The sequence below is a fragment of the Grampus griseus genome (genome assembly GCF_964374135.1).
Source record: "Grampus griseus genome assembly, chromosome: 2".
NCBI classification, from domain to species: Eukaryota; Metazoa; Chordata; class Mammalia; order Artiodactyla; family Delphinidae; genus Grampus; species Grampus griseus.
The window spans coordinates 113,406,562-113,428,778 of NC_139018.1; the positions used below are offsets into that span (position 1 = coordinate 113,406,562).

The 22,217-nt window shown below is 39.4% G+C and overlaps 1 protein-coding gene across 4 annotated transcripts in view; it reads right to left on the reverse strand.

The window, feature by feature from the left end:
* UACA (uveal autoantigen with coiled-coil domains and ankyrin repeats) overlaps positions 1-19,606 on the reverse strand; it is an 85,034-nt gene extending 65,428 nt beyond the window's left edge. For all 4 annotated transcript variants that reach the window (XM_082647420.1, XM_082647419.1, XM_082647417.1 and 1 more), the window contains exon 1: positions 19,372-19,606. In XM_082647420.1, the coding sequence (XP_082503546.1) occupies positions 19,372-19,452 (81 nt within the window). In that variant the 5' untranslated portion in view covers positions 19,453-19,606. The remainder of the gene's footprint in view (positions 1-19,371) is intronic.
* Positions 19,607-22,217: the final 2,611 nt, after the last annotated feature.

Sequence of the window (22,217 nt, forward strand, 5' to 3'; positions counted from 1 at the left end):
GATTATTCTAACTGGAGTTAATAAATGCTCATGCTTATAACCTCTTGGCTGATGGTGACAGAGCTCATGACTTTGCTAAAGGCAGGGCTAGGCACTGTGTGTAATATGAGTTTCAGTTCACTGGTTCTCAAATGCTGCCTAGTGATACTCTCAGGCATTGTGAGAGGTATGAGGGTGGCTCATATCCATTACCATATTTTTCTGAGTTTCAAGGATGTTTAATGATGAGCAGGTCTGAGTTCTAGAACAGTTGTGGTGCTTTAAAATCATTACTGTTCTGAGCTGACAGACGAATTTGAATAGGTGGCTATCAGGGCTCAGAGTGTGAGAGTGTCTTGGAAGATTTTCTGTCCCTTTTGAGTGTAGCAGGACCCTATCTGGGAACCACTTCCATATTGTGAACAAATTAAGAAGAGCTGAACATTTCATCCAAAGTCTTATATAAAGTATATACATTGAAGAGAAAAATAACTGCGTTCTCTTGAGGTCAAAATCATAAACTTTATGTTACATTCTTTCTAATAAGTTTTATTCAGTTTTAAATTTGCACAGTATTTTTCTATATTTAAAAACACTTGCTAGGGCTTCCCTGGTGGCGCAGTGGTTGAGAGTCCGCCTGCCAATGCAGGGGACACGGGTTCGTGCCCCGGTCCGGAAGGATCCCACGTGCCGCAGAGCGGCTGGGCCCGTGAGCCATGGCCGCTGAGCCTGCGCATCCAGAGCCTATGCTCCGCAACGGGAGAGGCCACAACAGTGAGAGGCCCGCGTACCACAAAAACAAAAAACACTTGCTAAATCTACATGTATACAATATAATTTTTTTTAATATAAGATGGTTAGTTATTTTTAAAAGAATATCTTTTGTACTTCAACCACAGCCTTTTACTTAAAATGTAAGAAATTTTTTAACAAAGAACAAGATCAGCCACAGTACTTAAACAGAAACCAAGCCACGTTCAGAGGTTCACTCCTACAAATAAATAATTTGCTTAGACTTTTCCAGTAATATAGATATAACACAGCCTCACACATTTTGTAATTTGTTATTCCCTGTTCACCTTTCTCCTGGAGTTATCCTTACTGTTTTGGGGGAAAGATGAGTTTTTAAATAGATCCATGAGTTTATTATTTTAAAAGGCCAATTTTTAAACATTTCATTATTTCTCAAGTGAGAGTATATGGAAAATGCAGAAGAAAGTTTTTAAATGGTCTACAATAAAATTAATTTATATTAATTAATGGCAATAAGAAGAACTATTATGGTTCTGTTTTGGGGGGTTGTTTTTGTTTTAGTTTCTGCATCCTGGACTATTAAATTAATCTACTAATTGGCCTCCCCACTTCTACCCTTGTCTCCCTTGTCTACTTGTAAGCTACATTCTACTCTTCACACAGCAGTCAGAATATTTTTTAAAACGTAAGTCAGATCATGTCACTCCTTTGCTTAAAACCCTCTAGTAGTTAGTATTCTTGCCATAAATATTTAACCTGAAAGTAATTATTAGGAAGAAGTCAAGCAAACCCAAATCGTGGGATGTTCTGTAAAAGGCAAACAAACAAACAAAAAACTGGCCTACTGGACTCTTTAGATTGGGATCCAAACACAATCCAAAATCCTTACTAATATATGATCCAGACCCCCAAGAGATCACTGATAAAATTTCCTTCCACTTTCTCCCCTTCACTCACTTCACTGCAATCTTCATGGCCTCCCTTCATGGTCTTTGAATTATGAAGGCAGCAAATACAATCCCATCTCAAGGCTTTTTAACAAGACTTCTGCCTAGAATTATTAGTAATTAGAGGAAAAAGCAGACTCCATTCCCTCCAAAAATCTTACTGTATCACAATGTATCAGTTTTCTATTGCTGCAAAACCAAACCCAGAGATTTAAAATAGCTACCACGTATTATTGCTCATGAGTCTACATGTCAACTGGGCAGTTCTGCTGTTCTGGGTGAGACTGAGTAATCTTGGCTATGCATGTGTCTGCAGTCAAATGGCCCAGCTGGTTGGAGGCTGACTGGTCTAGAATGGCCTCTTTCCCATGTCTGGTGATTGGCTAGATATCTGTTGGGACAATAGGAGCAACTGGTAACCAGCAGTCTAGCCAGGCAAGCGTGGGCTTGTTCACAAGAGAGAACAGAAGCATGAAAGACCTTTTGAGACCTAGGCTCAACATCATTTCCAACATATTCTATTGTCCAAAGCAGGGCACACGTACAACCTATATTCAAGAAGCAGGGAAATAGGCAAAGTAACATTGCAAAGCCTATGGATAAAGGGAAGGGTATAGAATGGGGCCACTTTGTAATCAATCTACCACATATCATGACAAGAGCACTATTTCAAAATGCTGGTACATCTAAGATGTGGGGGTGACGGGAATGAAAAATATAAAGGATGATAAAAACTATACTTTGTTATAAATCCTATAAAGCATGGTTTCTCAACCTTGGCACTATTCAAATTTTGCACCAGGTAAGTCTTTGTTGTGGAGGGTGTGTCCTATGCATTGCAGGACGTTTAGCAGCATCCCTGGCATCTACCCACTAGATGCCAGTAGTACGTCCCCAAGTTGTAATAACAAAAAGGTCTCCAGATATTGGCAAATGTCTCTCAGGGAACAAAAATCACTTGTAGTTGCGAACCACTGCTACAGAGGAATGAATTAAGGTAAAGACAACTTGGTCTTATTCTTGCCAATATAATCTAATTTTACTTTAAAAGGCCGTTCAAATGATTCTAAAATGCAAACTTTACTTACGGACATGTAAGATGTATACCAAATTCTTAACAGTTTACATATTAAAAATTCAAAACTTCATTGACAATACTTAGATTCCTGCTAATTTAACCAAAAATATTACCAGATTTTTGAAGTCAATATGAAAGACGTTAATTGTCAGAAGTTCAACTAAACTAACAGTACTGGCTCTAGGATTTGGTGTTGTACATATATAAACCCCAGATTGGTCTATTATTTATATTTTTATAACAAATAAAAATAGAAATAATAGAAATAAAAGAAATGGTGGTGTTTCTCTCCCAACCCCCAAATATAAAACTCTGTCTCAAAACTATAGTTCATGTCCAATCCTCCTCTCTTCCCATTTCAAGGCAATGGCAATATACCTCCCAATTCCACCTCTGACTTTAGCACCAATTACAAATGTGAAACACGCCAAGAAAACCTCCGTAATAAATTACAGGAGTAGAAAGTCTCAATAAAAGAAGGAAGAAAACAACAAATCAGAACATTCCCTGGGCATATTGAAAACCTAGCAGTCATAGTCATGAAATATTTATTGATCTAAACTGTTTCCACAATACTTATGTTCATAAAATGCTATATACGAACCAAACTGCCTCAGATACATAAACTAAATATTCTCTAACTTACATTCATGTACAAATCTGTGATAGCTCTGGCCAAGTGAAGTCATATATACAAGAACCAATTTAAAGACACTTTCTGGATTCTCTGGGTGAAAAAATAATAGTCTCTCCTTCAGAGAAAAGAAAAGAAAATGGGATAACTTGCTAACCCAGTGATGCACCAGTGAGCAGGGCTGCGACCAGGGAAAGGGGAGTGAAGTGCTTATGGCACAAATTTAAGGAAGGACTCACTCTAAGGGGCAGGCAATGAGCCAAAACATGAGGCAAGCACCTGCTGTTTTACTCTCACCTCCAGTCCATCAGGAATTGCACTTAACAGCAGAAACAGCACCCTGATTTCTGCATCCCCAAGGTCTGTCCTATACTAAACTTTGGCACTTACACCTTACTCATCATCTCTGTGACCCCTCAAAGAACCACAGGGCCTGCCTAATCTTCTAGTCTGACGGTACCAAACAAGGAACCGGGGAACCCAGCAGAAAGAGTCACCCACACGTATACAATTGGAACACTTAAGTTTTGAAGTTATGAAGGTTGGAAAAAAGAAGCATTCCAGGAGCTCCAAAACTCTGTTCTTTATAAAGTTGGCCTTGCGTTTAAAAGTGGTTTATAATTTTTAAGCATGCGTATTCACACTTTCAATGGAAATGTTATCATTTTCCACATCTTTTCCCAATTATTGCTATTTAACTGAATCAATGTCATCACCCAGGAACGCTGAAAAGCAATAGCATACCTTGTGGTTAACAATGTTAGTTTTAATAAAGCAGTTTCATACAAAAAATAAATATAGGATAGGGTTTCATCTTCATGATGCAATACTATTCTCTTCCTACTTATGGTCCTCTTCAATGCTACCGAAGAGCAGACACAGGAAGTTTATAAGTTAGAATCAACAAAAACCCTACATGATCACCTCACTGCATAAAACGAGACACTTCATTTGTTTTAGGAGTACACCCAAACACACCACCACACCCAGCAGTGTTTCTCAAGGGTCCTAAGTGGAGTTCCTTCCTCTTGTGACTCACCCTTTCCCACACTATGGAAACAGTTCAACAGCAGGAATGCAATTAGATCTAAGCAATTAGGAAAACTGCTGTCCCATCTCCTCAACTGTGCATAGAAAGAGCTCTGATTAGTAGAGCTTAACTTGTACGACCCCTTGCAATAAAGCTCTGTATTAAGGCTAAATCACTTCAAGTGGCTTGAAGACAAGTAATATTTGGAACAAGGCTTTTCACATCTTTATTTAAAAGCCATAAATAAGCAATTTAAATCTACCTTTCCTATGGCCATGTCTTGACCTCTACACGGAATCTCTTTTCCAAAACTGTGCAGGCCTGTGTGTTCCTCTCAACACAAGACAGCAAAAGCTATTTCCAAAGCAAATTAGTGATGTGGTGAATGTTAAGGAACATAGGGGTTTTAGTTTATCACCAACAGGTTCTTTCTACCAATGATCTTAATTACATATATTTAATAATTAAGCCAAGGGAAAACACTCAGAAGCTTTTCACGTATAACACTTACCAGTAAGAGCCTTTCAGGGCTATGAACTTGCATGTTCTCAGTAATAAATTCCCCAATAAAATTAAGTTCATAGTTTTACATAAATAAGTGTATTAAAATTATGTTAATATAAATATATTTTAATTACAAAATTTAAAATCATAACAAAGAAATAGAAAATAAAAATTTCATAATCGATAACTATGATCATCTTTGTATATCCCCCACTGGTCTTTTCCCATGTGAATTTTTACATGACTATTATCAGGTTGTACCTATATTTTTTATTCTGATTTTTTTCACTTATAAGATTTTCATATCTTCCATAGAATTTCTTCATATAGCAGTATAGACTATGGCAAAACAGTCCTGCATTTTCTACTGCCATGTAAAAATTACTACAAACTTAGAGGCTTAAAAACACTTATTTATGAGTTCACAGGTCAGAAGTCCAAGTGGGGTTGACCGGGTTCTTTGCTTAGGGTCTCTCAAGGCCAAAATCAAGGTGCCAGCCAGGCTGGTTCTCATCTGGGAAGAATTCACTTCCAGGCTCATTCAGGTTATTGGTAGAATTCCATTCCCTGCAGCTATAGGCCTGAGGTCCCTGTTTCCTTCATGGCTGTCAGCCCAGAGCCTCTCTCTCAGCTCCTCAAGGCCCCTCGCATTCCTTCTCACATGGCCCCATCCATCCTCAAGCCAGCAACAACATACCAAGTCCCTCCTGTCCTTCAAATCTCTCTGCCTTCCAATTCTGCTGCAACCCAGAGAAAAGTCTGTTTTTTAATTCTCATATGATTAGAATAGGTCCACCTGGATAATTTCCCTTTTGTCTAACTTGAATTCCAGTGGTTAGTAACCTTAAATTACATCTGCAAAATCTCATTTACCATGTAATATAACATAACCATGGGCACAGTATCTCATCAAATTCAAAGACCTGGAGATTAAGGTGGGAAATCAGGGAAGGCCATTTTTAGAATTCTGCCCACCACATCTCTGTCACAATAGAAAATGTATTTCTAACTGTGGATTATATAGTCAAAAAGCTTAAAGGTCATCTAGCCGCTGGGCTAGAAAACTTTAACATCCTTTCGAATCCTAAAATGCTAAAAAATCTAACATTTAAACATGTTAAGGAAATAAAGTGTAAGGTTATTTTAGTAAAGAAAATAAAATTATATGAATTTAAAAATTAGTTAAATTGAAAAAGGAGCTGAACTTTCCCCTAGTTTAAAAAAAAAAAAGACATGTTTTTGCAAAATTGTCACCTTTTGGAGCCAATTTTCTAGTTACACCAAAAGGCGAAGCATGAATGTGGAAACAAAGGTTAGCACCAAATCATAATGCCTGGGTGAACCAGAAGCAAAGAACACTGAAACCAGTGATAACTTCTATAGTACAAAACTCTAGGTTGATCCTTGCTATAAAGAGTAGAGGAGGGGACTTCCCTGGTGGCGCAGTGGTTAAGAATCTGCGTGCCAAGGCAGGGGACATGGGTTTGAGCCCTGGTCTGGGAAGATCCCACATGTCACAGAGCAACTAAGCCTGTGCACCAGAACTACTGAGCCCACGTGCCACAACTACTGAAGCCCACATGCCTAGAGCCTGTGCTCCTCAACAAGAGAAGCCACCGCAATGAGAAGCCCGGGCACCACCACGAAGAGTAGCCCCGCTCACCGCAACTAGAGAAAGCCCGCGTGCAGCAACGAAGACCCAACGCAGCCAAAAATAAAAATTAATTAATTAATTAAAAAGAAAAAAAAGAGTAGAGGAGGTAAATGGGCCAAATGAAAACCTAGCTCATAGACTGTCTATTCTACCCAAGGTTCATTATGGAAAACTAAGACTAAGGATACAACCCTGGGATCAGGCTGGCAAGGCATTTCAGAGTGATTCGGCCAGCTGAGTTTGGTATGAGATAGTCCCCATGCCCACCACATAAATCTAGCTAAAAATAAAAAAAAGGAAAGGGGAGGGAAAGGAAGGAAGGAAGGAAGGAAGGAACCAAACCAAACTGAACCAAATCTGGCCTATAGAAGGTGCTAAATCAATATCTGTTGAATGAAAGTAGAATGTAATAGACCATAAATGTTTGTTAGCCTTCAGGAACTGCCCCCCTCTGGACAGAGAAGAGAGCTCTTTCTAAATCTCAGCTACTAATGGGCTAAACACTGCTAATAGCCTGCCAATAGGCTGACACTGGGTCCAAGGTGGGGCAATCTTCAAGGGGACTGGATAGCAGTTCCTGGGAGCGAAAGAAGAAAATGAGGGCAGACAATAAAAGTGCTAAGACCAAAAAAACGTCTGAGAAATAGGAGTGGAAGTGAAATTTTTAGTCTCAGAGTAACTGTAATTTATACAATGGCAAATATACAAGTAGATAGAATGTCCCTCAGCAGAATTCCAAAGACTTGTTCCCAGCAAAATAAGTGAGATTCTGCCTATTTGTATTAACCAGTGGAAAGAGTATATTGATAGCTATGAATGATACCACGGAATGAGAAGCTCATACAGTTGTAAATATAAAACACTAACTGTAGCTTCAACTGTATCAAACGCACACATAACGTCTTCCTCAGGTGGCAAAACACTCTAAATCAAGGGTTCTTATTCACCTCTGCTTACAATGATTATTAGCATAGCAAGTTAAGCTTTCAAAACTATTTTTCAAACAACATCATCAGAACTTTGAGCTATTCATCCAAATTGACTATGAATCAGTGTACTTTAAAACGAGGCTAAGTTGCTACCATAGGAAGATGGAGACAGTGTTCTCCCCGCCCCCCTTGTGAGTTATTACCTCCATTCTGGGACTGTACCTTCCCCACACTGCATCAGGCGCAGGGGACTTAGTGGGACTCGCTCAAGGCTAGCAGGCAAGGGCTCTGACCACTTGTCTGTTGACTGTGTGGCTGGCAAGTCACAACTTCTCTGGGTCTCAGGTGACCCATGTTTCTCTAATGGATGCCTCTTCTCCATCCCTTCCAGCATTGTTATGATTCAGGCCCTCACTAATCCTTGCCTACGGTAGCACACTCATAAACAATCTGCCCACCTCAAATCCATCCTGAACAGAGCGACCACGGTAATCCATCTAATAAAACACTTTTGATCATATGACTCGCCACTTCAGCATACACAGGACAAAGTCCAACACTTAACAGTGTAGCGTATTTTAAGCCATTCCAAGATGGCTTAACCCCAACCTCCCCTCCTGCCTACCTCCCCTTCAATCCCCTTGCCTATTATTTTGGTGGCAAAAAGGTAAGCTGACAATCCAATTGCCCCTTCCTCCAACTCTGACATTTCCCCTCTCCATGCCTCTGCTCTTGGTGTTCCCTCTGAAAGAAATTTCTTCTTTCCTGGATCACTCCTACCCACTTCTTTTAAGTTTCAGATCAAGAGCCTCATCCTGCAGACTGGTGGTGGCCAGGGGGCAGGGGAGTTGGGAAGCAACTGCTTAATGCATACAGCGTTTTCTTCTGGAGTAATAAAAGTTTTGGAACCAGACAGAGATGGTGCTTACACAATACTGTTAATATACTATATGCCACTGAATTGTTCACTTTAAAGTGATTACTTTTATGTTATATGAATCTCACCTCAATTTAAAAAAAAAAAAAAAAACTGCAGCAGCAGCTCCCCCTGCAAAAAAACCTTCACCAACTCCTCAGCCCCAGATTGGATCAGCACCTTGTACATTCCTCTATCACAGCAGTTATTACTTTATATTATCCATTTATAGAGCTCCCATACAGTATTTTGAGCCTCTTTATCTTCCTCATCTTCTCATCCCCCAGTGCTTAGCCTAGGCCCTCAAGAAATATTTTTTTTAATAAATAAAAAAAATAGAGATACCATTTACCTCCCTTGGGGCAAAAGGCTAGGGCAGATGATCTTTTGAAGATCTAGGTTATATAAAAGCCTATGAGAGAGCTTCCCTGGTGGCGCAGTGGTTAAGAATCCGCCTGCCCATGCAGGGGACATGGGTTCAAGCCCTGCTCCACGAAGATCCCACATGCTGCGGAGCAACTAAGCCCATGCACCACAACTACTGAGCCTGCACTGTAGAGCCCGCGAAGCCCGCGCACCACAACGACGAGTAGCCCCTGCTCACCACAACTAGAGAAAAGCCCACTCGCAGCAACGAAGACCCAACACAGCCAAAACCAAAATAAATAAAATAAAATTTTTTAAAAAGCCTATGAGATCATGTATTAATTGGAAAGAAAAAGATCAGGAAAGACTGCTATTCATCTGGTTATAAAGGATAAAAATGGAATGACCTCTGGTGAGATTTTTTCAGTGAGTAATAGTAAGAACTAACATTTATTGAGCTAATTGCAATTATTAACCCCATTTTCCAAATAAGGAAACAAATATATTTAAGTAATTTGCCCAAGGTCATAAAGCTGGTTACTGGGAGCAGCAAGATTCAAGTCCAAGTCGTCCAGACTGCAGACCTTGACCCTTTAACACTAACACACCAACCTGCCCCTTCACACTGCTCCAGGCATAGTTTCAAGAGTTATGAACGGACAGTCTTTGGCCCACAGTGTGCCTTTTCTAAGACTGAGAAAACACTCTATTTTCCACATTTATCTACTTATCCATTGCCATGAATATTGTTTATATTTCATAGCGTTTTTAAAATACAGAATGTTAATTTTTTAAAAGAATCCAACAGTCAAAAAAAATAAAGGTGAATCATAAAGTAGATCTCCCATTAAAAAGACCTCTCACATGTCAGTCAGCAAGTGTTTATGGGCTATTCCTCATGTACACAGCAGAAAAGATCAGAGTATGCCAGCCTCACTAGAACCACACACAGAAAGACTTCCCCACTGTAGACTCATTTTCACGGTACCCCAACCTCTGCATAGGGTAAGTATCTTGTGGATAAGAAAACCACAGAATAACAAAAACCAGCTAGAAGAAAAATTACACATTCACTTTTTTAGTTGAGAAAGCATGATTGTTTTACGTCCTTCCCCCCACCTTTAAAAATGACACAATCTGGTAAGAAAAAAATTAACCAAAAGTCAATGAGATTTTTAAAAATATATTTGTGCATCTGAAAGGGAAAACTTTACTACAGAGGTAATGTCAAGCCTTGACAACATATCAATAAGGTCAATATTAAAAACATATCATTTCCCCCACCCCAAAAAGCATATACCCTTTTAGACACACATGTATACATGCACACACACGTGTGCACGCACATACACACACACCCCTCTCCAGAGAGTAAGCCAACAATTCTTAGTTCTATTGGATTCTCAGGACTTACTTTACCCATACATCCTCCATCTAATGCTAAAACCAAGGATGATGGGATAATATACTGGGTGAACATACAAATATACACAACAACAAAAGGCAAAAGGGATATAATATGACAGTATCAATATCAAACAATGTAGAATTCAAGACAAAAGTTATAATGGGACAAATTACAGATTTTTATAATCACTAGTTACACTTTAAAAGAATATAAAGTAGCCAGGAAACTTAACGTATCAATTATCACAAAATTAAGTACATAAAGCAAAAACTGTTTGAAATATACAGGTGAGAGGACAGAAACACAACTATAGTGAAAGACACACTACTCTCAAAGCTACAATAGGCCCAACACTAAAAAACTAGCAAAACTAAAGATATAAAGCTCTTAAAGATCAATATGAACAAGGCATCAACAGAAAAAATGGTCAAATAACACGAATAGACAATTCTTAAAACAAGAAGTGAAAGTGCCAATAAGCATAAAAATATCACCACACTCCCTAGAAATTAAAAACACAGATTAAAGCAAGAAATTTTTTGGTTCATAAATATGTTTTAAGTAATAGGATCCATTATTGGAAGGGTGTGTGGAATGCAACAATTTTATACACTGCTGGATGGGACACAAATTGGTTTTGAGACTTACCATAAAAGGCCTTCCTTTTGCCCAAACACCCCACCCCACAATTTTTTTGGTCTTTGGCTTAAGGTACAAATCCCATAGCTTTAAATTTTAAATTATATCAGTTCACAATGGTTAAGGACACGGGTTCCAGAGTCAAGCCACCTGGCTCTCCACTTATTAGCGATAGCACCTTGGGCAAGTCAATTATTTAACTGCCATCTATAAAATGATGGCAATAGTACCCACTTCTTAGGGTTGCTGTGAGGATTATGTGAGTTCATGTAGAGCACTTAGAACAACGCCTGGGACATACATGCTCAAAAAATATTGACTATTGGCACTTGGACTTCTTATAAGTTATTTCTATTTAAGTAAATTCACTAGCATTTACTGAGTTCTCCTAATGGGACATTTGTATCTGCTCAAGTCATTTCCAATTACTTGTAATTTTAAGTAAAAAGTTTCTTAGAATCAAATATGATTCAAAAAGACATACATATCATTACTGCGGCAGTAAGGTAATTAAATGCTGACTAAATAACAAAGAGGCACTATGAGATCTTTAAAAATAGCCTAACCTGTGGTTTATGATCTGGTGAATAGAATTACAATTGACTTGTTTTGTTCTTTATCTTCAACTATATTTTGTTTTCTACAATGAGCATGTATGACTTTTATGGGGGAAAAATAAGATTTTTAAAAACAACAGATAGCCATTTATCCTCACTGGTTCAGTCAGGCTACTCTCAGTCAATCTACTCTCTCTCAAGGGCACTTGCCAGTCTGATTCAATTATATAAATACAGTTCATCAAATCCCATCCTAGGTCAGAGCTTTAGTCACTCAACTGTATCAGTTCGTGTTTTACACTTCATTTTGGAGACTATACTATGTGGAAATAAATTAGTCCACATCAATAATATTCAGGATTCCTGAGAATAAAAAAAGCCCAACAGACAAAACTGTTTTTATAACTATAAACAAGTGAGTTTATTCTTGTGTTTTTGTGCTATATTTTTAAACCTGGAAGAGCTATTACTCTTTCTAACTATATAAAAGCTATACAAAGCTTTTAATTGTTTTATGATTTAGGAAAAGGCAATATGCATGTATTAGCCTATCATTCTGCTTATAATTTCAGGAAGTACATTTCAACGATCTATTTGTAGGCAAATTGCCTACAGAAATCAATTTGACTTCTCTTGCATAGATAAGCTCATGCAGGTGGAAATTTTCAACAATCTGTTATATGCCTTATGTGAGGTTAGACAAATGCTTGCATAATCTGTAACAGGACAGTAAAGGTTTCCATATGATAGACATGAAACACAGAATACGTGAGTTATGTTTAAATCTAATATTCTGGGATCTAGATTTCTTCACCAAGGCTACAACCATAAGTTAAACAGGGTTAATGAGAACAAAATTTTGCTGGCTAATTTAGCTAATTCTAGGGGGCAGGGGATAAGACAGAAAATGAACTTGTTAAGTTATTAACAGGATAATTTCTGAAGATGAAACTTTACTAACTCCAGTCAGAGATCTCTCTAAATGACAGTTTAAACTTGTCAAGGAATTCAAAGTTTTAATTCAAGGTAAAAAACAAAAAGGAAAGAAAAATCTTCCTTTGACTATCCCCCCAAGCTGTCACCCTATAATTCCTTACTTTCACTGAAATTCTTGTCAATAACTCATCTGCACCATCCCTTACCAGAACACCAAAGTTTGTTTTCAAACCCGATGCTCCCACAATAGGCAATATCATTTCACAGCTCCACACCATTGTGCTCACTTCTCTTTTGCCTGCAGTGCCCTTCAAACTGTCTGTCTGGCTCAGGTTCAAGCTTCTCCTTTCTACCTTTATCCGTGACCCTACCCTACACATCTGTGCTCTCACAGCAATTTATACACACCTATTGATATATTATGGCTCTTAACATACTGTAATATTGTTATTTTATGTCTAGTTCTCTTAAAATTCATGAAGGCCATGACTTGATCTTTCTTATTATAGAAACTTTAGAACATATACAAAATAGTATCACAAAAGTAAATACAGTAGTGTCATTACCCAACCACTACAATAATTATTAACTCACAACTAATCCTATTTCAACTATACCCCCCACTTACTTCTCCCACCCACCCACAGATTATTTTGAAGCAAATTCCAGACTTCACACCATTTCACCTGTAAATAGTATACTTTTAAATTGTTTCCCTGAAAGACAGACCTCTTTATAAACATGACCCCATTACTACCATTGTCACACTTAAATCTTTTAAAATAATAATTCCATAATATCAACACAAATCCAGTTGGCGTTTACATTTCCTCAATTGTCTTATAAACTTTTATTTTTACAATTATTTAATCAGGGTCAAATGAAGTCTACCATTGTGATTAGTTAATGTCTCCTAAATCTCTCTCAATATCTAGATTTCTCCTCCATTTTTTTTCTTCTTCTTATAATGTATTTTTGAAAAAACTAGGCCATTTGTTCTAGAGTTTCCCATGATTAGAATTTTGCTCATTGCATCCCCATGTTTCTCTGTCTTCTGTATTTTCTGTAAAATGGTGGTTAGCTCTAGAGGTCTGTCATATTCAGGTTTGGCTTTTTTGGCAAGACTGTTACTTAGTAGAAACGAATATTTCCATCAGGAGATAAATTATGTCCAACTGTCTTTTTTTTGAGACATTAGTAGCTACTCATAAATGACTGTCTGATTCTATAGCCATTAATTCATGGGGAGCTGTAAAATTGTGATATACTAATTCTATCGTCCCTTCTTCATCTATTAGCTGGGGTAAAATACCTGTTATAAAAAAGAAACTTCCCCTTATTGAGTATTTGGTTACCCTGAGAAAAAGCCCAAGTTTCATTCTTTCTCTTTATTTTCTGGATCTTAAAAGAACACATCAGTTCTTTATTATGAACTCAAAGATTTATTAAAGAATTCAGTCCAGTGCCACATTATCCTTATTGATGATCAAACAGGCCCCATCACTGGTCGCCTCTTCAAGTTGGCTCCCTCTCGAGTCCTGACCTTTGATAACTTCTTTGCCTTCTAGTGTGACAAAGGATGCCATGCTCATCTTGCACATTTTCTGCTCCCAACTTGGAATTATCCATTTCTTCAAAGATGACCTAATTATTAATTCAGTCTTGAGCCTAGCTCATGTGTGCCATAAATGTTTCCCAAACTAAACAAGGCAACTGCCTTATTATGAAACTAATGATTTTAAACTTGAAAAATGTGTATGATGCCCAATAAATAAATGCACAATCATTATTCCACTCTTATTAAAAGAAGTAATTAAAATGCTTAACTACTCATCATTTAAGTTCTTGGACTCATTATGTACTAAAAGACATACCAAAGCAACTCAACCCTTCTGATTTGGTATTATAATAAGGTTCAGCAATTAAAGTCAGCGTGATGACCTGGGCAAAACTGCTGCTGGGCTGAAATCCAGAAGTATAAAAAGAGGGCTTCTTTATTGTGATCTTCCTTCAAGAACCACGAGAAATACAACGCAGGGGTAACCCTAGGAAACTGTCTGAATAAAGCTTTAATTAAGGTAAACATTTTTAATTAAAGGTTGGCATCTTTAATGAAAATGAGTAAACACCGCTCAATTAAGTATCATGAGTTTAAACTAAACATAACTATTTGTGATCTTAATTTTCACATTACCACAAAATCATCAATATAAGAATAACAATAACATCCTTTCAAACACGCCCATATCCCTGAGTGGAAAACACAAATGCTTCATTCTCGAAATCACAACTAAAATCATATTTAATCCTTTATGCTTTCTAAATAATCTCAAACTTCTACTCTTGGTGGGAACCAAAAGAAGTTTTTTAAAGATTTTTCAGTTGTTATATTTGTAACTCTAAGTTCTTTTAGAAATACCGAAATTTTCTCAGGGTACTGAGACATTACGAAGATGCTTTAGAACATACTTGGTTGCTGATTTATAAAATTCATTGCCCCATTTTAACAGAAGCCTAAAGAAAGGGCAGCAAAAATAATCACTGAAGAACCTCCCAGGTCAGAGATTACCAGTATAGGTACAATTTAAAGTAGAACCCCCTTCCAAAATGTCTCCTTGCAATACTGCTTTGCAGTTTAATTACTACTCAAATTTCCTAATCTGAACTAGGTGAAAATGAAACAAGCCTATTCTCACTGTACATATAACTGTACACATAACTGACTGTATATATAATTGACTAGATCTGATATAGCATTTACAGTCATTTTTTTTTTAATTAATTACCACTCTTACTTTTTTTTTTTTTTTTTGGCTGCATTTGGGTCTCCGTTGCTGCACGTGGGCTTTCTCTAGTTGTGGCGAGTGGGAGCTACTCTTCATTGCGGTGTGCGGGCTTCTCATTGCAGTGGCTTCTCTTGTTGCAGAGCAGGCTTCAGTATGTGCAGTATGCGGGCTCAATAGTTGCAGCTCACAGGCTCTAGAGCACAGGCTCAGTAGTTGTGGCACTCGGGCTTAGTTGCTCTGCGGCATGTAGGATTTTCCCGGACCAGGGATCGAATCCGTGACCCCTGCATTGGCAGGAGGATTCTCAACCACTGCGCCACCAAGGAAATCCCTACAGTCATTTAATTATCCCTTTCAGAAACCCGAAGCTCCAATTTAGTAATTAAAAATAAATCTAACAACAAAAATTGTCTTATTTTATGATCAAAAGCTACAGCTATCTCCAGATTTAGCTAGTAAAGGACTCTCAAATATATTCTGTGCACAACTTATAATTGTGAATTATATTTATTTATATGTGTATAAACACCCTCCCATTTAGTGAACTCTAAACTCATTGACATATTTATAACCACGGTACTACCCAGAATATTTGAAATGCCTTATATAACATATAACTATAATTTAGCATGTTAAGCTAATATGCTATATTTCACATATGATAATATCATAAAATATTTACATACCTCAGTCTATTTCTAATGTGTCTCCAGATAAGCTTAAATAAATACATGAAGAAAACTATTTATGAAATACACATTTTAACATTTTTTCTCAAAGTTGTACAAATCGTGATCATTTCCCTGATGATTAAATGAATGCTTTAAGATTCAAAATAGGTAGCCACGAGGGGAAAGTGGAAGAGAAAGAAGAAAGCAAGATGTATACCTCTTACCTTACACCAGAATAAATTCTATATGGATCAGAGAGTTAAATGTAAAAATGAAACAACGAACAAAAAACTAGATGAAACCAGGGAGATTTTTCTCTTTTTTTGCTTAATATTGTAGAGTGGAAAGGCTAAGATTTAACATAAACTTAAAAAGTCACAAAATAAAAGGTTGATAAATTTAATTGTACAAAAATAACTACACTCTGCATAGCAAAAGCCACCATAAACAAAGTCATACGACAAACAACCAATTAAGAAAAAACATTCATATTAAAAAGTATTAAAAAATCCCTTGTGGCGCAGTGGTTAAGAATCTGCCTGCCAACGCAGGGGACACGGGTTCGAGCCCTGGTCCAGGAAGATCCCATATGCCGCAGAGCAACTAAGCCTGTACACAACTACTGAGCCTGCGCTCTGGAGCCCATGCGCCACAACTACTGAGCTCGCGTGCCACAACTACTGAAGCTCGCGCGCCTAGAGCCTGTACTCTGCAACATGAGAAGCCCACGCACTGCAACAAAGAGTAGCCCCCGCTCACCGCAACTAGAGAAAGCCGGCGTGCAGCAACAAAGACCCAATGCAGCCAAAAATAAATTAATTAATTAAAAAAAATAAAAGGTTAACTTCCCTGATATAAAGTACATACAAATGAATAGGAAAGAAATCAACAACCAAATAGAAAAATGGAAAGGGTAAACTGTTCACAGAAAAGAACATGGAAGGAGATTTTAAAAATATGAAAAGATACTCAACTTGACCCATAATAAAAGAAATACAAATTCAAACTATCCTGAGATACCGTATTTACCTATCAGGCTGGCAAAACTTAAAAATCTGAGCGAACTTTAAAGAAAAGCATGGGAAGTGATAATTGCTCACACGTTGGGTACATGATGCACAGAGGAAATTTAACAACGTTCTTTAAAATTACATATGCACATATCCTTTAACCCACCAATCCCACTTTTAGGAACTGATCCTACAAGTATGTATATACACACACACACACACACACACACACACTTGAAATATATACAGGTTTATTCATCATAGCATTTTTTATTATAGCAAAAGATTCGAATGGGGATGCTCTGAAAGGGCCTACATACTGGAGTTTAAAAAAATATATGGAACAGCGGGTACAATGGTTACCATTTCTATAAAGGGTTAATACTTGTATTAATATTTGCTTGTATATGATAAACTCTCTCTGGAGGGATATGCAACCAATTGATAACACCATTGGCCTCTGAGGAATGGTGGGGGGCAGGCAGAAAAACTGAAGGACACAGGTGGGAGAGGGGTTTTTTGCTGTAAATAATTTTGTTCCTTTTAAATATTAAGCCATGTACTATGTTACCTATTCAAAAGCAAATAAATAAAATTTAAATATTTTTGAAGGCAAAAAGATTAAAAAAAAGATGCTCAGTCATAACAATACATACACATGTGACCAAATAGGACATTAGAGATTATGGTTTATAGACTGAAAAGCAGAAGGAATCTATTTCCCTTGTAAATGCATTGTACTCTATCAATGCTTGGTTTGGTTTTATTAGTCATCACACTCATTTATTTTCATTTGAATATTTTACAAAATTTATTTGAATATTTAACTAATACTGAGAGATGTTCACTTTTTCTAAGCAGGTAGATTCTATTTTTTTATATACCATATATTTCTCTTTATTTTTATGCCGTTATTTTAAGAAAAATAACAGAATGCTCAGTGTAACAAATGCTGAAGATTTAAGCTCAGAGAGATGCGCTTCATGTGCCAAATGTATAAAGTGCAAACTGGCATGCTGATAATACCAATAACAACTAAATACTCCGTATTTCTAGAAGAGGAAACAGGCTAAAATTAAGGTGTACAAACCTAGAAATGGGATGTGAATCCTTGTGCAAACCAAACGGGTATAATACTGTGAATAATCCTAGAAAAGTGTATCTTTAAAGCTGAAAACAACCTGCACTACAAAGAAGTTGTATCTTTAACTCAACTACCTATAGTGACCTCTGATATCGCTAAATGACGTTTCTGCCAATTATTTTATTTTAAAAAATAATGTTAAAGTAATCATTCCTTCTATGGGCTAATTAAACAATTTCATGCTTTATTAAACAATATCAAATCATCAAATATCATGCCATCTGAAGCTATCCCTTTTTTTTTCTTTGTTTTTTTCAGTTGGGAATTAAAGAGCCAAGTTTCGCCACAATTTCCTTTAAGTCCAAGTAAAATCATCCTAGAAGTAGTCAGGTGGGGAGAAAGGCACAGTTCTGAATTCACTCAAAAGCCAAAGCAGATTAATTAGTATTCTCATAAAAAGCATATAATCATTGGGTAAAACCTATGTAAACTTATTAAGGTGCATTTTAATTACTCCAAATGGGCAACCAGGCATTTTGAGCATTACATCTCGTTTACGTTTCTGACTCTTCCAAGACTTTTAAAATAACGTTTATTCTAATAATACAGAATGCTGGTGATATGGCCAACTCTTCTAACTTGCCAAATTATCTAAATCCCAACATCTGCAGTCAGGCTGTTTCTCAAGATTTCTGTTCTCCTGCCAACTTAAGAGAGGCCCTGAGAACTTCTTAGCGTGCACACTGAGGCCGGGCTGCAGATCTGCGCCGAATGGAGGTCTACACAGGTCTGTCCCACAGGTGAGACTTACACGGTCCCACAGGACAACCACCTTCACTTCCAGGGTCACCACCCATTGGGGGCGTTGTCTTTACAACTACGCTCGATTCCATCTGCCTCACTCAGAAATCAAACTTTCCCAGGGACCTCGCGACAGCGTCCAGGACACGACTTCCACCCAGCCCGGCAGCGCTCACCCACGGAAGGTCCGGAGTCCGGGCGGGGCGGCGCCAGGTCCATTGCCCTGTCCACCTGGACTGCGGGGCGCCAAGCCCCCGCCCGGCCCGCAGCTCCGGGGACAGAGGGGCGCCCGCCTGGGCCCCGTGGAATCGCGCCGAGTCAGAGCGCGCGTGGGATACGGGGGCCAGCCCGGGAGAAGGGAGGGGCTGGGGTCGCCGGGGAAGGGCCGGGATGGGGGACAACCCCGAAAACCGAATTGAGGAAGAGGGTGCGATCCAATCCCGAAGGCCAGGAGCTGGGAGACCCCGGGATGAGGGGCGGGAAAGGGATCCGTCGAGGCCCGGGGGCGGCGGTGGGCAGGGTCCCCAGGGTCTCCGGGCCGACGCGGAGCCCTGGCCAGAAGAGGGAGGAGGAGTCGCCGGGGCCGACCCAGCGGGACGCTCTGAGGCAAAGCCGAGCAGAGGAGGACTCCGCGGCTCGCGGGAGGGCAGCTCCGGGAGTCCGGGGCGCCCACGGGCCGCGGGACTCACCGCGCTGGCGGCGGCGGCGGCGCCGGACGACGCGGGGCCGGACGCGTCCTGCCTCCTCAGGCGGGACTTGAGGCTCTTCATGGCCAAGTCGTGGCAGTCCCTCTCCCGCTGAGCGCGGCGTGTCTGATCCGCGCGCGAACCTTAGAGTCTGAGGACTGCAAGCGCGCAGAGGAGGCGACAGCGCTGGCAGTCCGGGCCCCACCTGCCTGCCACCTGGGGGCCCCCGGCGGCTGTCGGCCCCTGGCGGCGGTCGGCCCAGGGCCTGCGGCGCGGCTCCCCTCCCACAGCCAATCCGCCTGCGACCGTGGCGGGGATGGGGCCGGCCCCGACCAATAGGAATCCGGGAAGGGGGAGGGACTTCCCTTTCAAACTTAATAACACCCTTCCTCTCCCTGCTGGAGAAAAAGTTTGGAACTTCTGATGGGGGAGTGGCAGAGGTGGGTGGCCAGCGGTCTGGAGAGACGCAAGAGGCAGGCTCCAGACCATCGGCGCCTGCCTACTTGGGTGATGGAGCCTCAGGTCTAGAGAGAGCATGGGGTCCAGCCTACACCAGCTCTCATCTTCCCGGACTCCCTTCCTCTTCCCACCCACGTGCTCTTTCCCAAGTAGAGTTCCCTTCCTTCCGTCTGATCCCAGAAAGCACTCCTGGTCACCCGCACACACAACGGCTTTCAAGAGCAACTTCCCTTACATCTGAAGATGTTTTACTACACAGATCCCAGTATCTGGGAACAACCACGCACATCAGAAACTACAGAAAAAAAAACGCTTCTAAAGAATAACGTGCTGGTTGTACAGAAACAAAAATAGTTAAGAACAGACTTTGAAAGATGTTATAGAAAAATCAAAGCACATGTCCGGTGCTCAATAATTATTTGTGGAGTCCATAAACCACTGCTTTGGAGGGAAAGAGATGGAAAATGGAGGGGGACAGCTTTAATTAAAAAATGGCCAAAGTGATATAAAAAGCTGTAAAAGAAAAAAAATATTGTCCTTTCTTCAAAAAAATTTTTTGTTTCCTGTAGAAACACATTACTGGTAAAAGCATACAGTGAAATTAATTCATCCTACCCAGAAATCTGGATTATTGAGAATTATTTAAGGGAAGGATGGGTAAACGGGCAAGTGAGCAACACCCAATAATTTGTTGTTACAGTGACATCTTCAAAAGTCTTCCTTGGAGTCAGTTTTTCCCAGCAAAATGTTTATTCTAGCATTCACCAAGTTGAAAAGACAAACAATCCACATTTCCGACTAGCAAAGTACTCTTTTTGTCTGAAAGGTCAGTTGCTTCTTTGAGTTTCCTTAGAATAACTCAAGGTTTTATTCAAATAGTGTAAGAAAGTTTTCAGAACTCTTTTAGAGAGACAGTATTTAAAGACCGTGTTAACCCTTAACGAAATAGTAAGTAACAATGAACTATTTGAGAAAATTAATAAATTTTCTCTTGATTAGTTCTATGGAAGGAAATTTTCTTTGACTCCTCCTCCTTCCTCAAGATCCACAGCCATTCAGTTTTGTTGGCTCTTCATAGTATCTGTAGATGGCTAGTTCCTCTGTCCTCAGCTGCTACTGCAGATCCAAAATTATCTCATACCTGGATATTATAGAAACTTTCCAACTGGTCACCTGATCTCTAGTCTCACCTCTCCTGTCACCAATAAACTACCAACCATCATCAAAAAATCTTACAAAATATTCCTCCCTTGCTCAAAAACCTTCAGCAGCTAATGAATAAAATTTACCTCCTTTACTTGGCATTTAAGGCTCAACAACATGAACCCAACCCTGTTCTCCAGCTGACACTCCAAGCAAATAACTCTTCAGCCCATTCCTCAAACATGGGTCTTGCATTTTAATTTCCATACCTTTATGCACGTTGATCCCTCCTCCAGTAATTTTCTTTCTGTCTACATTCATCTAACAAAATCCTACTCCCCCCCAAGAATGGTGGAAGAGAGCACAAAGGGAGCTTCTAGAGTATTGCACTATTCTATCTGATTATATAACTAGTGTGCTGGTTACATAACTAATGTGTTCAGTTTGTGAAAATTCAGTTAGCCTATAGTCTTTATGATATGTACACTTTTGGGGGGGGGGGGTTCACGGGCCTCTCACTGTTGTGGCCTCTCCCGTTGCGGAGCACAGGCTCTGGAAGCGCAGGCTCAGCGGCCACGGCTCACGGGCCTAGCCACTCCATGGCATGTGGGATCTTCCCGGACCAGGGCACGAACCTGTGTCCCCTGCATCCGCAGGCGGACTCTCAACCACTGCACCACCAGGGAAGCCCTGATATGTACACTTTTGTGTGTGTTATACTTTAATAAAAATTTTTTTTAAATCATACATCCATTCCAAGTGCCCACCTCTCTAGTAGAGCCTTCTCTGATCACTCAACTGAAAGTGATCTCTCCATCCTCAGAATGATTACCTTGAACCTCTCAGATAATACTAATACATATGTTCTGAACAAGCATTATTTCACTGCTAGACTTCAAACTTCTTAAAACTAGGGAATAAGTGATATATGTTTGAATTCCCTAGAGTGCTTAGCATGTACTAGGTGCTCAATAAATATTTCTGAATAGATTGATGCATTCTTCTTGGTTATTAGAGTGAATTATAGTTTGTTGTGTGTATTCATGTAACACAGGGTTGGTACTTTCCCTGTGGTGAATACTGGGTATCTCCTGTAGCATCTAAGTTCTCATAGTCCTGGCCTCTTTTCAGTTGTTACTGGATAAAGCAAAGGAAGCAGACAGAGCCACAGTACAGCTTGCATCAGTTTCCAAAAATGTTTGGGCAAGTTATTTTTATGAACTGTCTGCACAATGTCCCCATGGTGT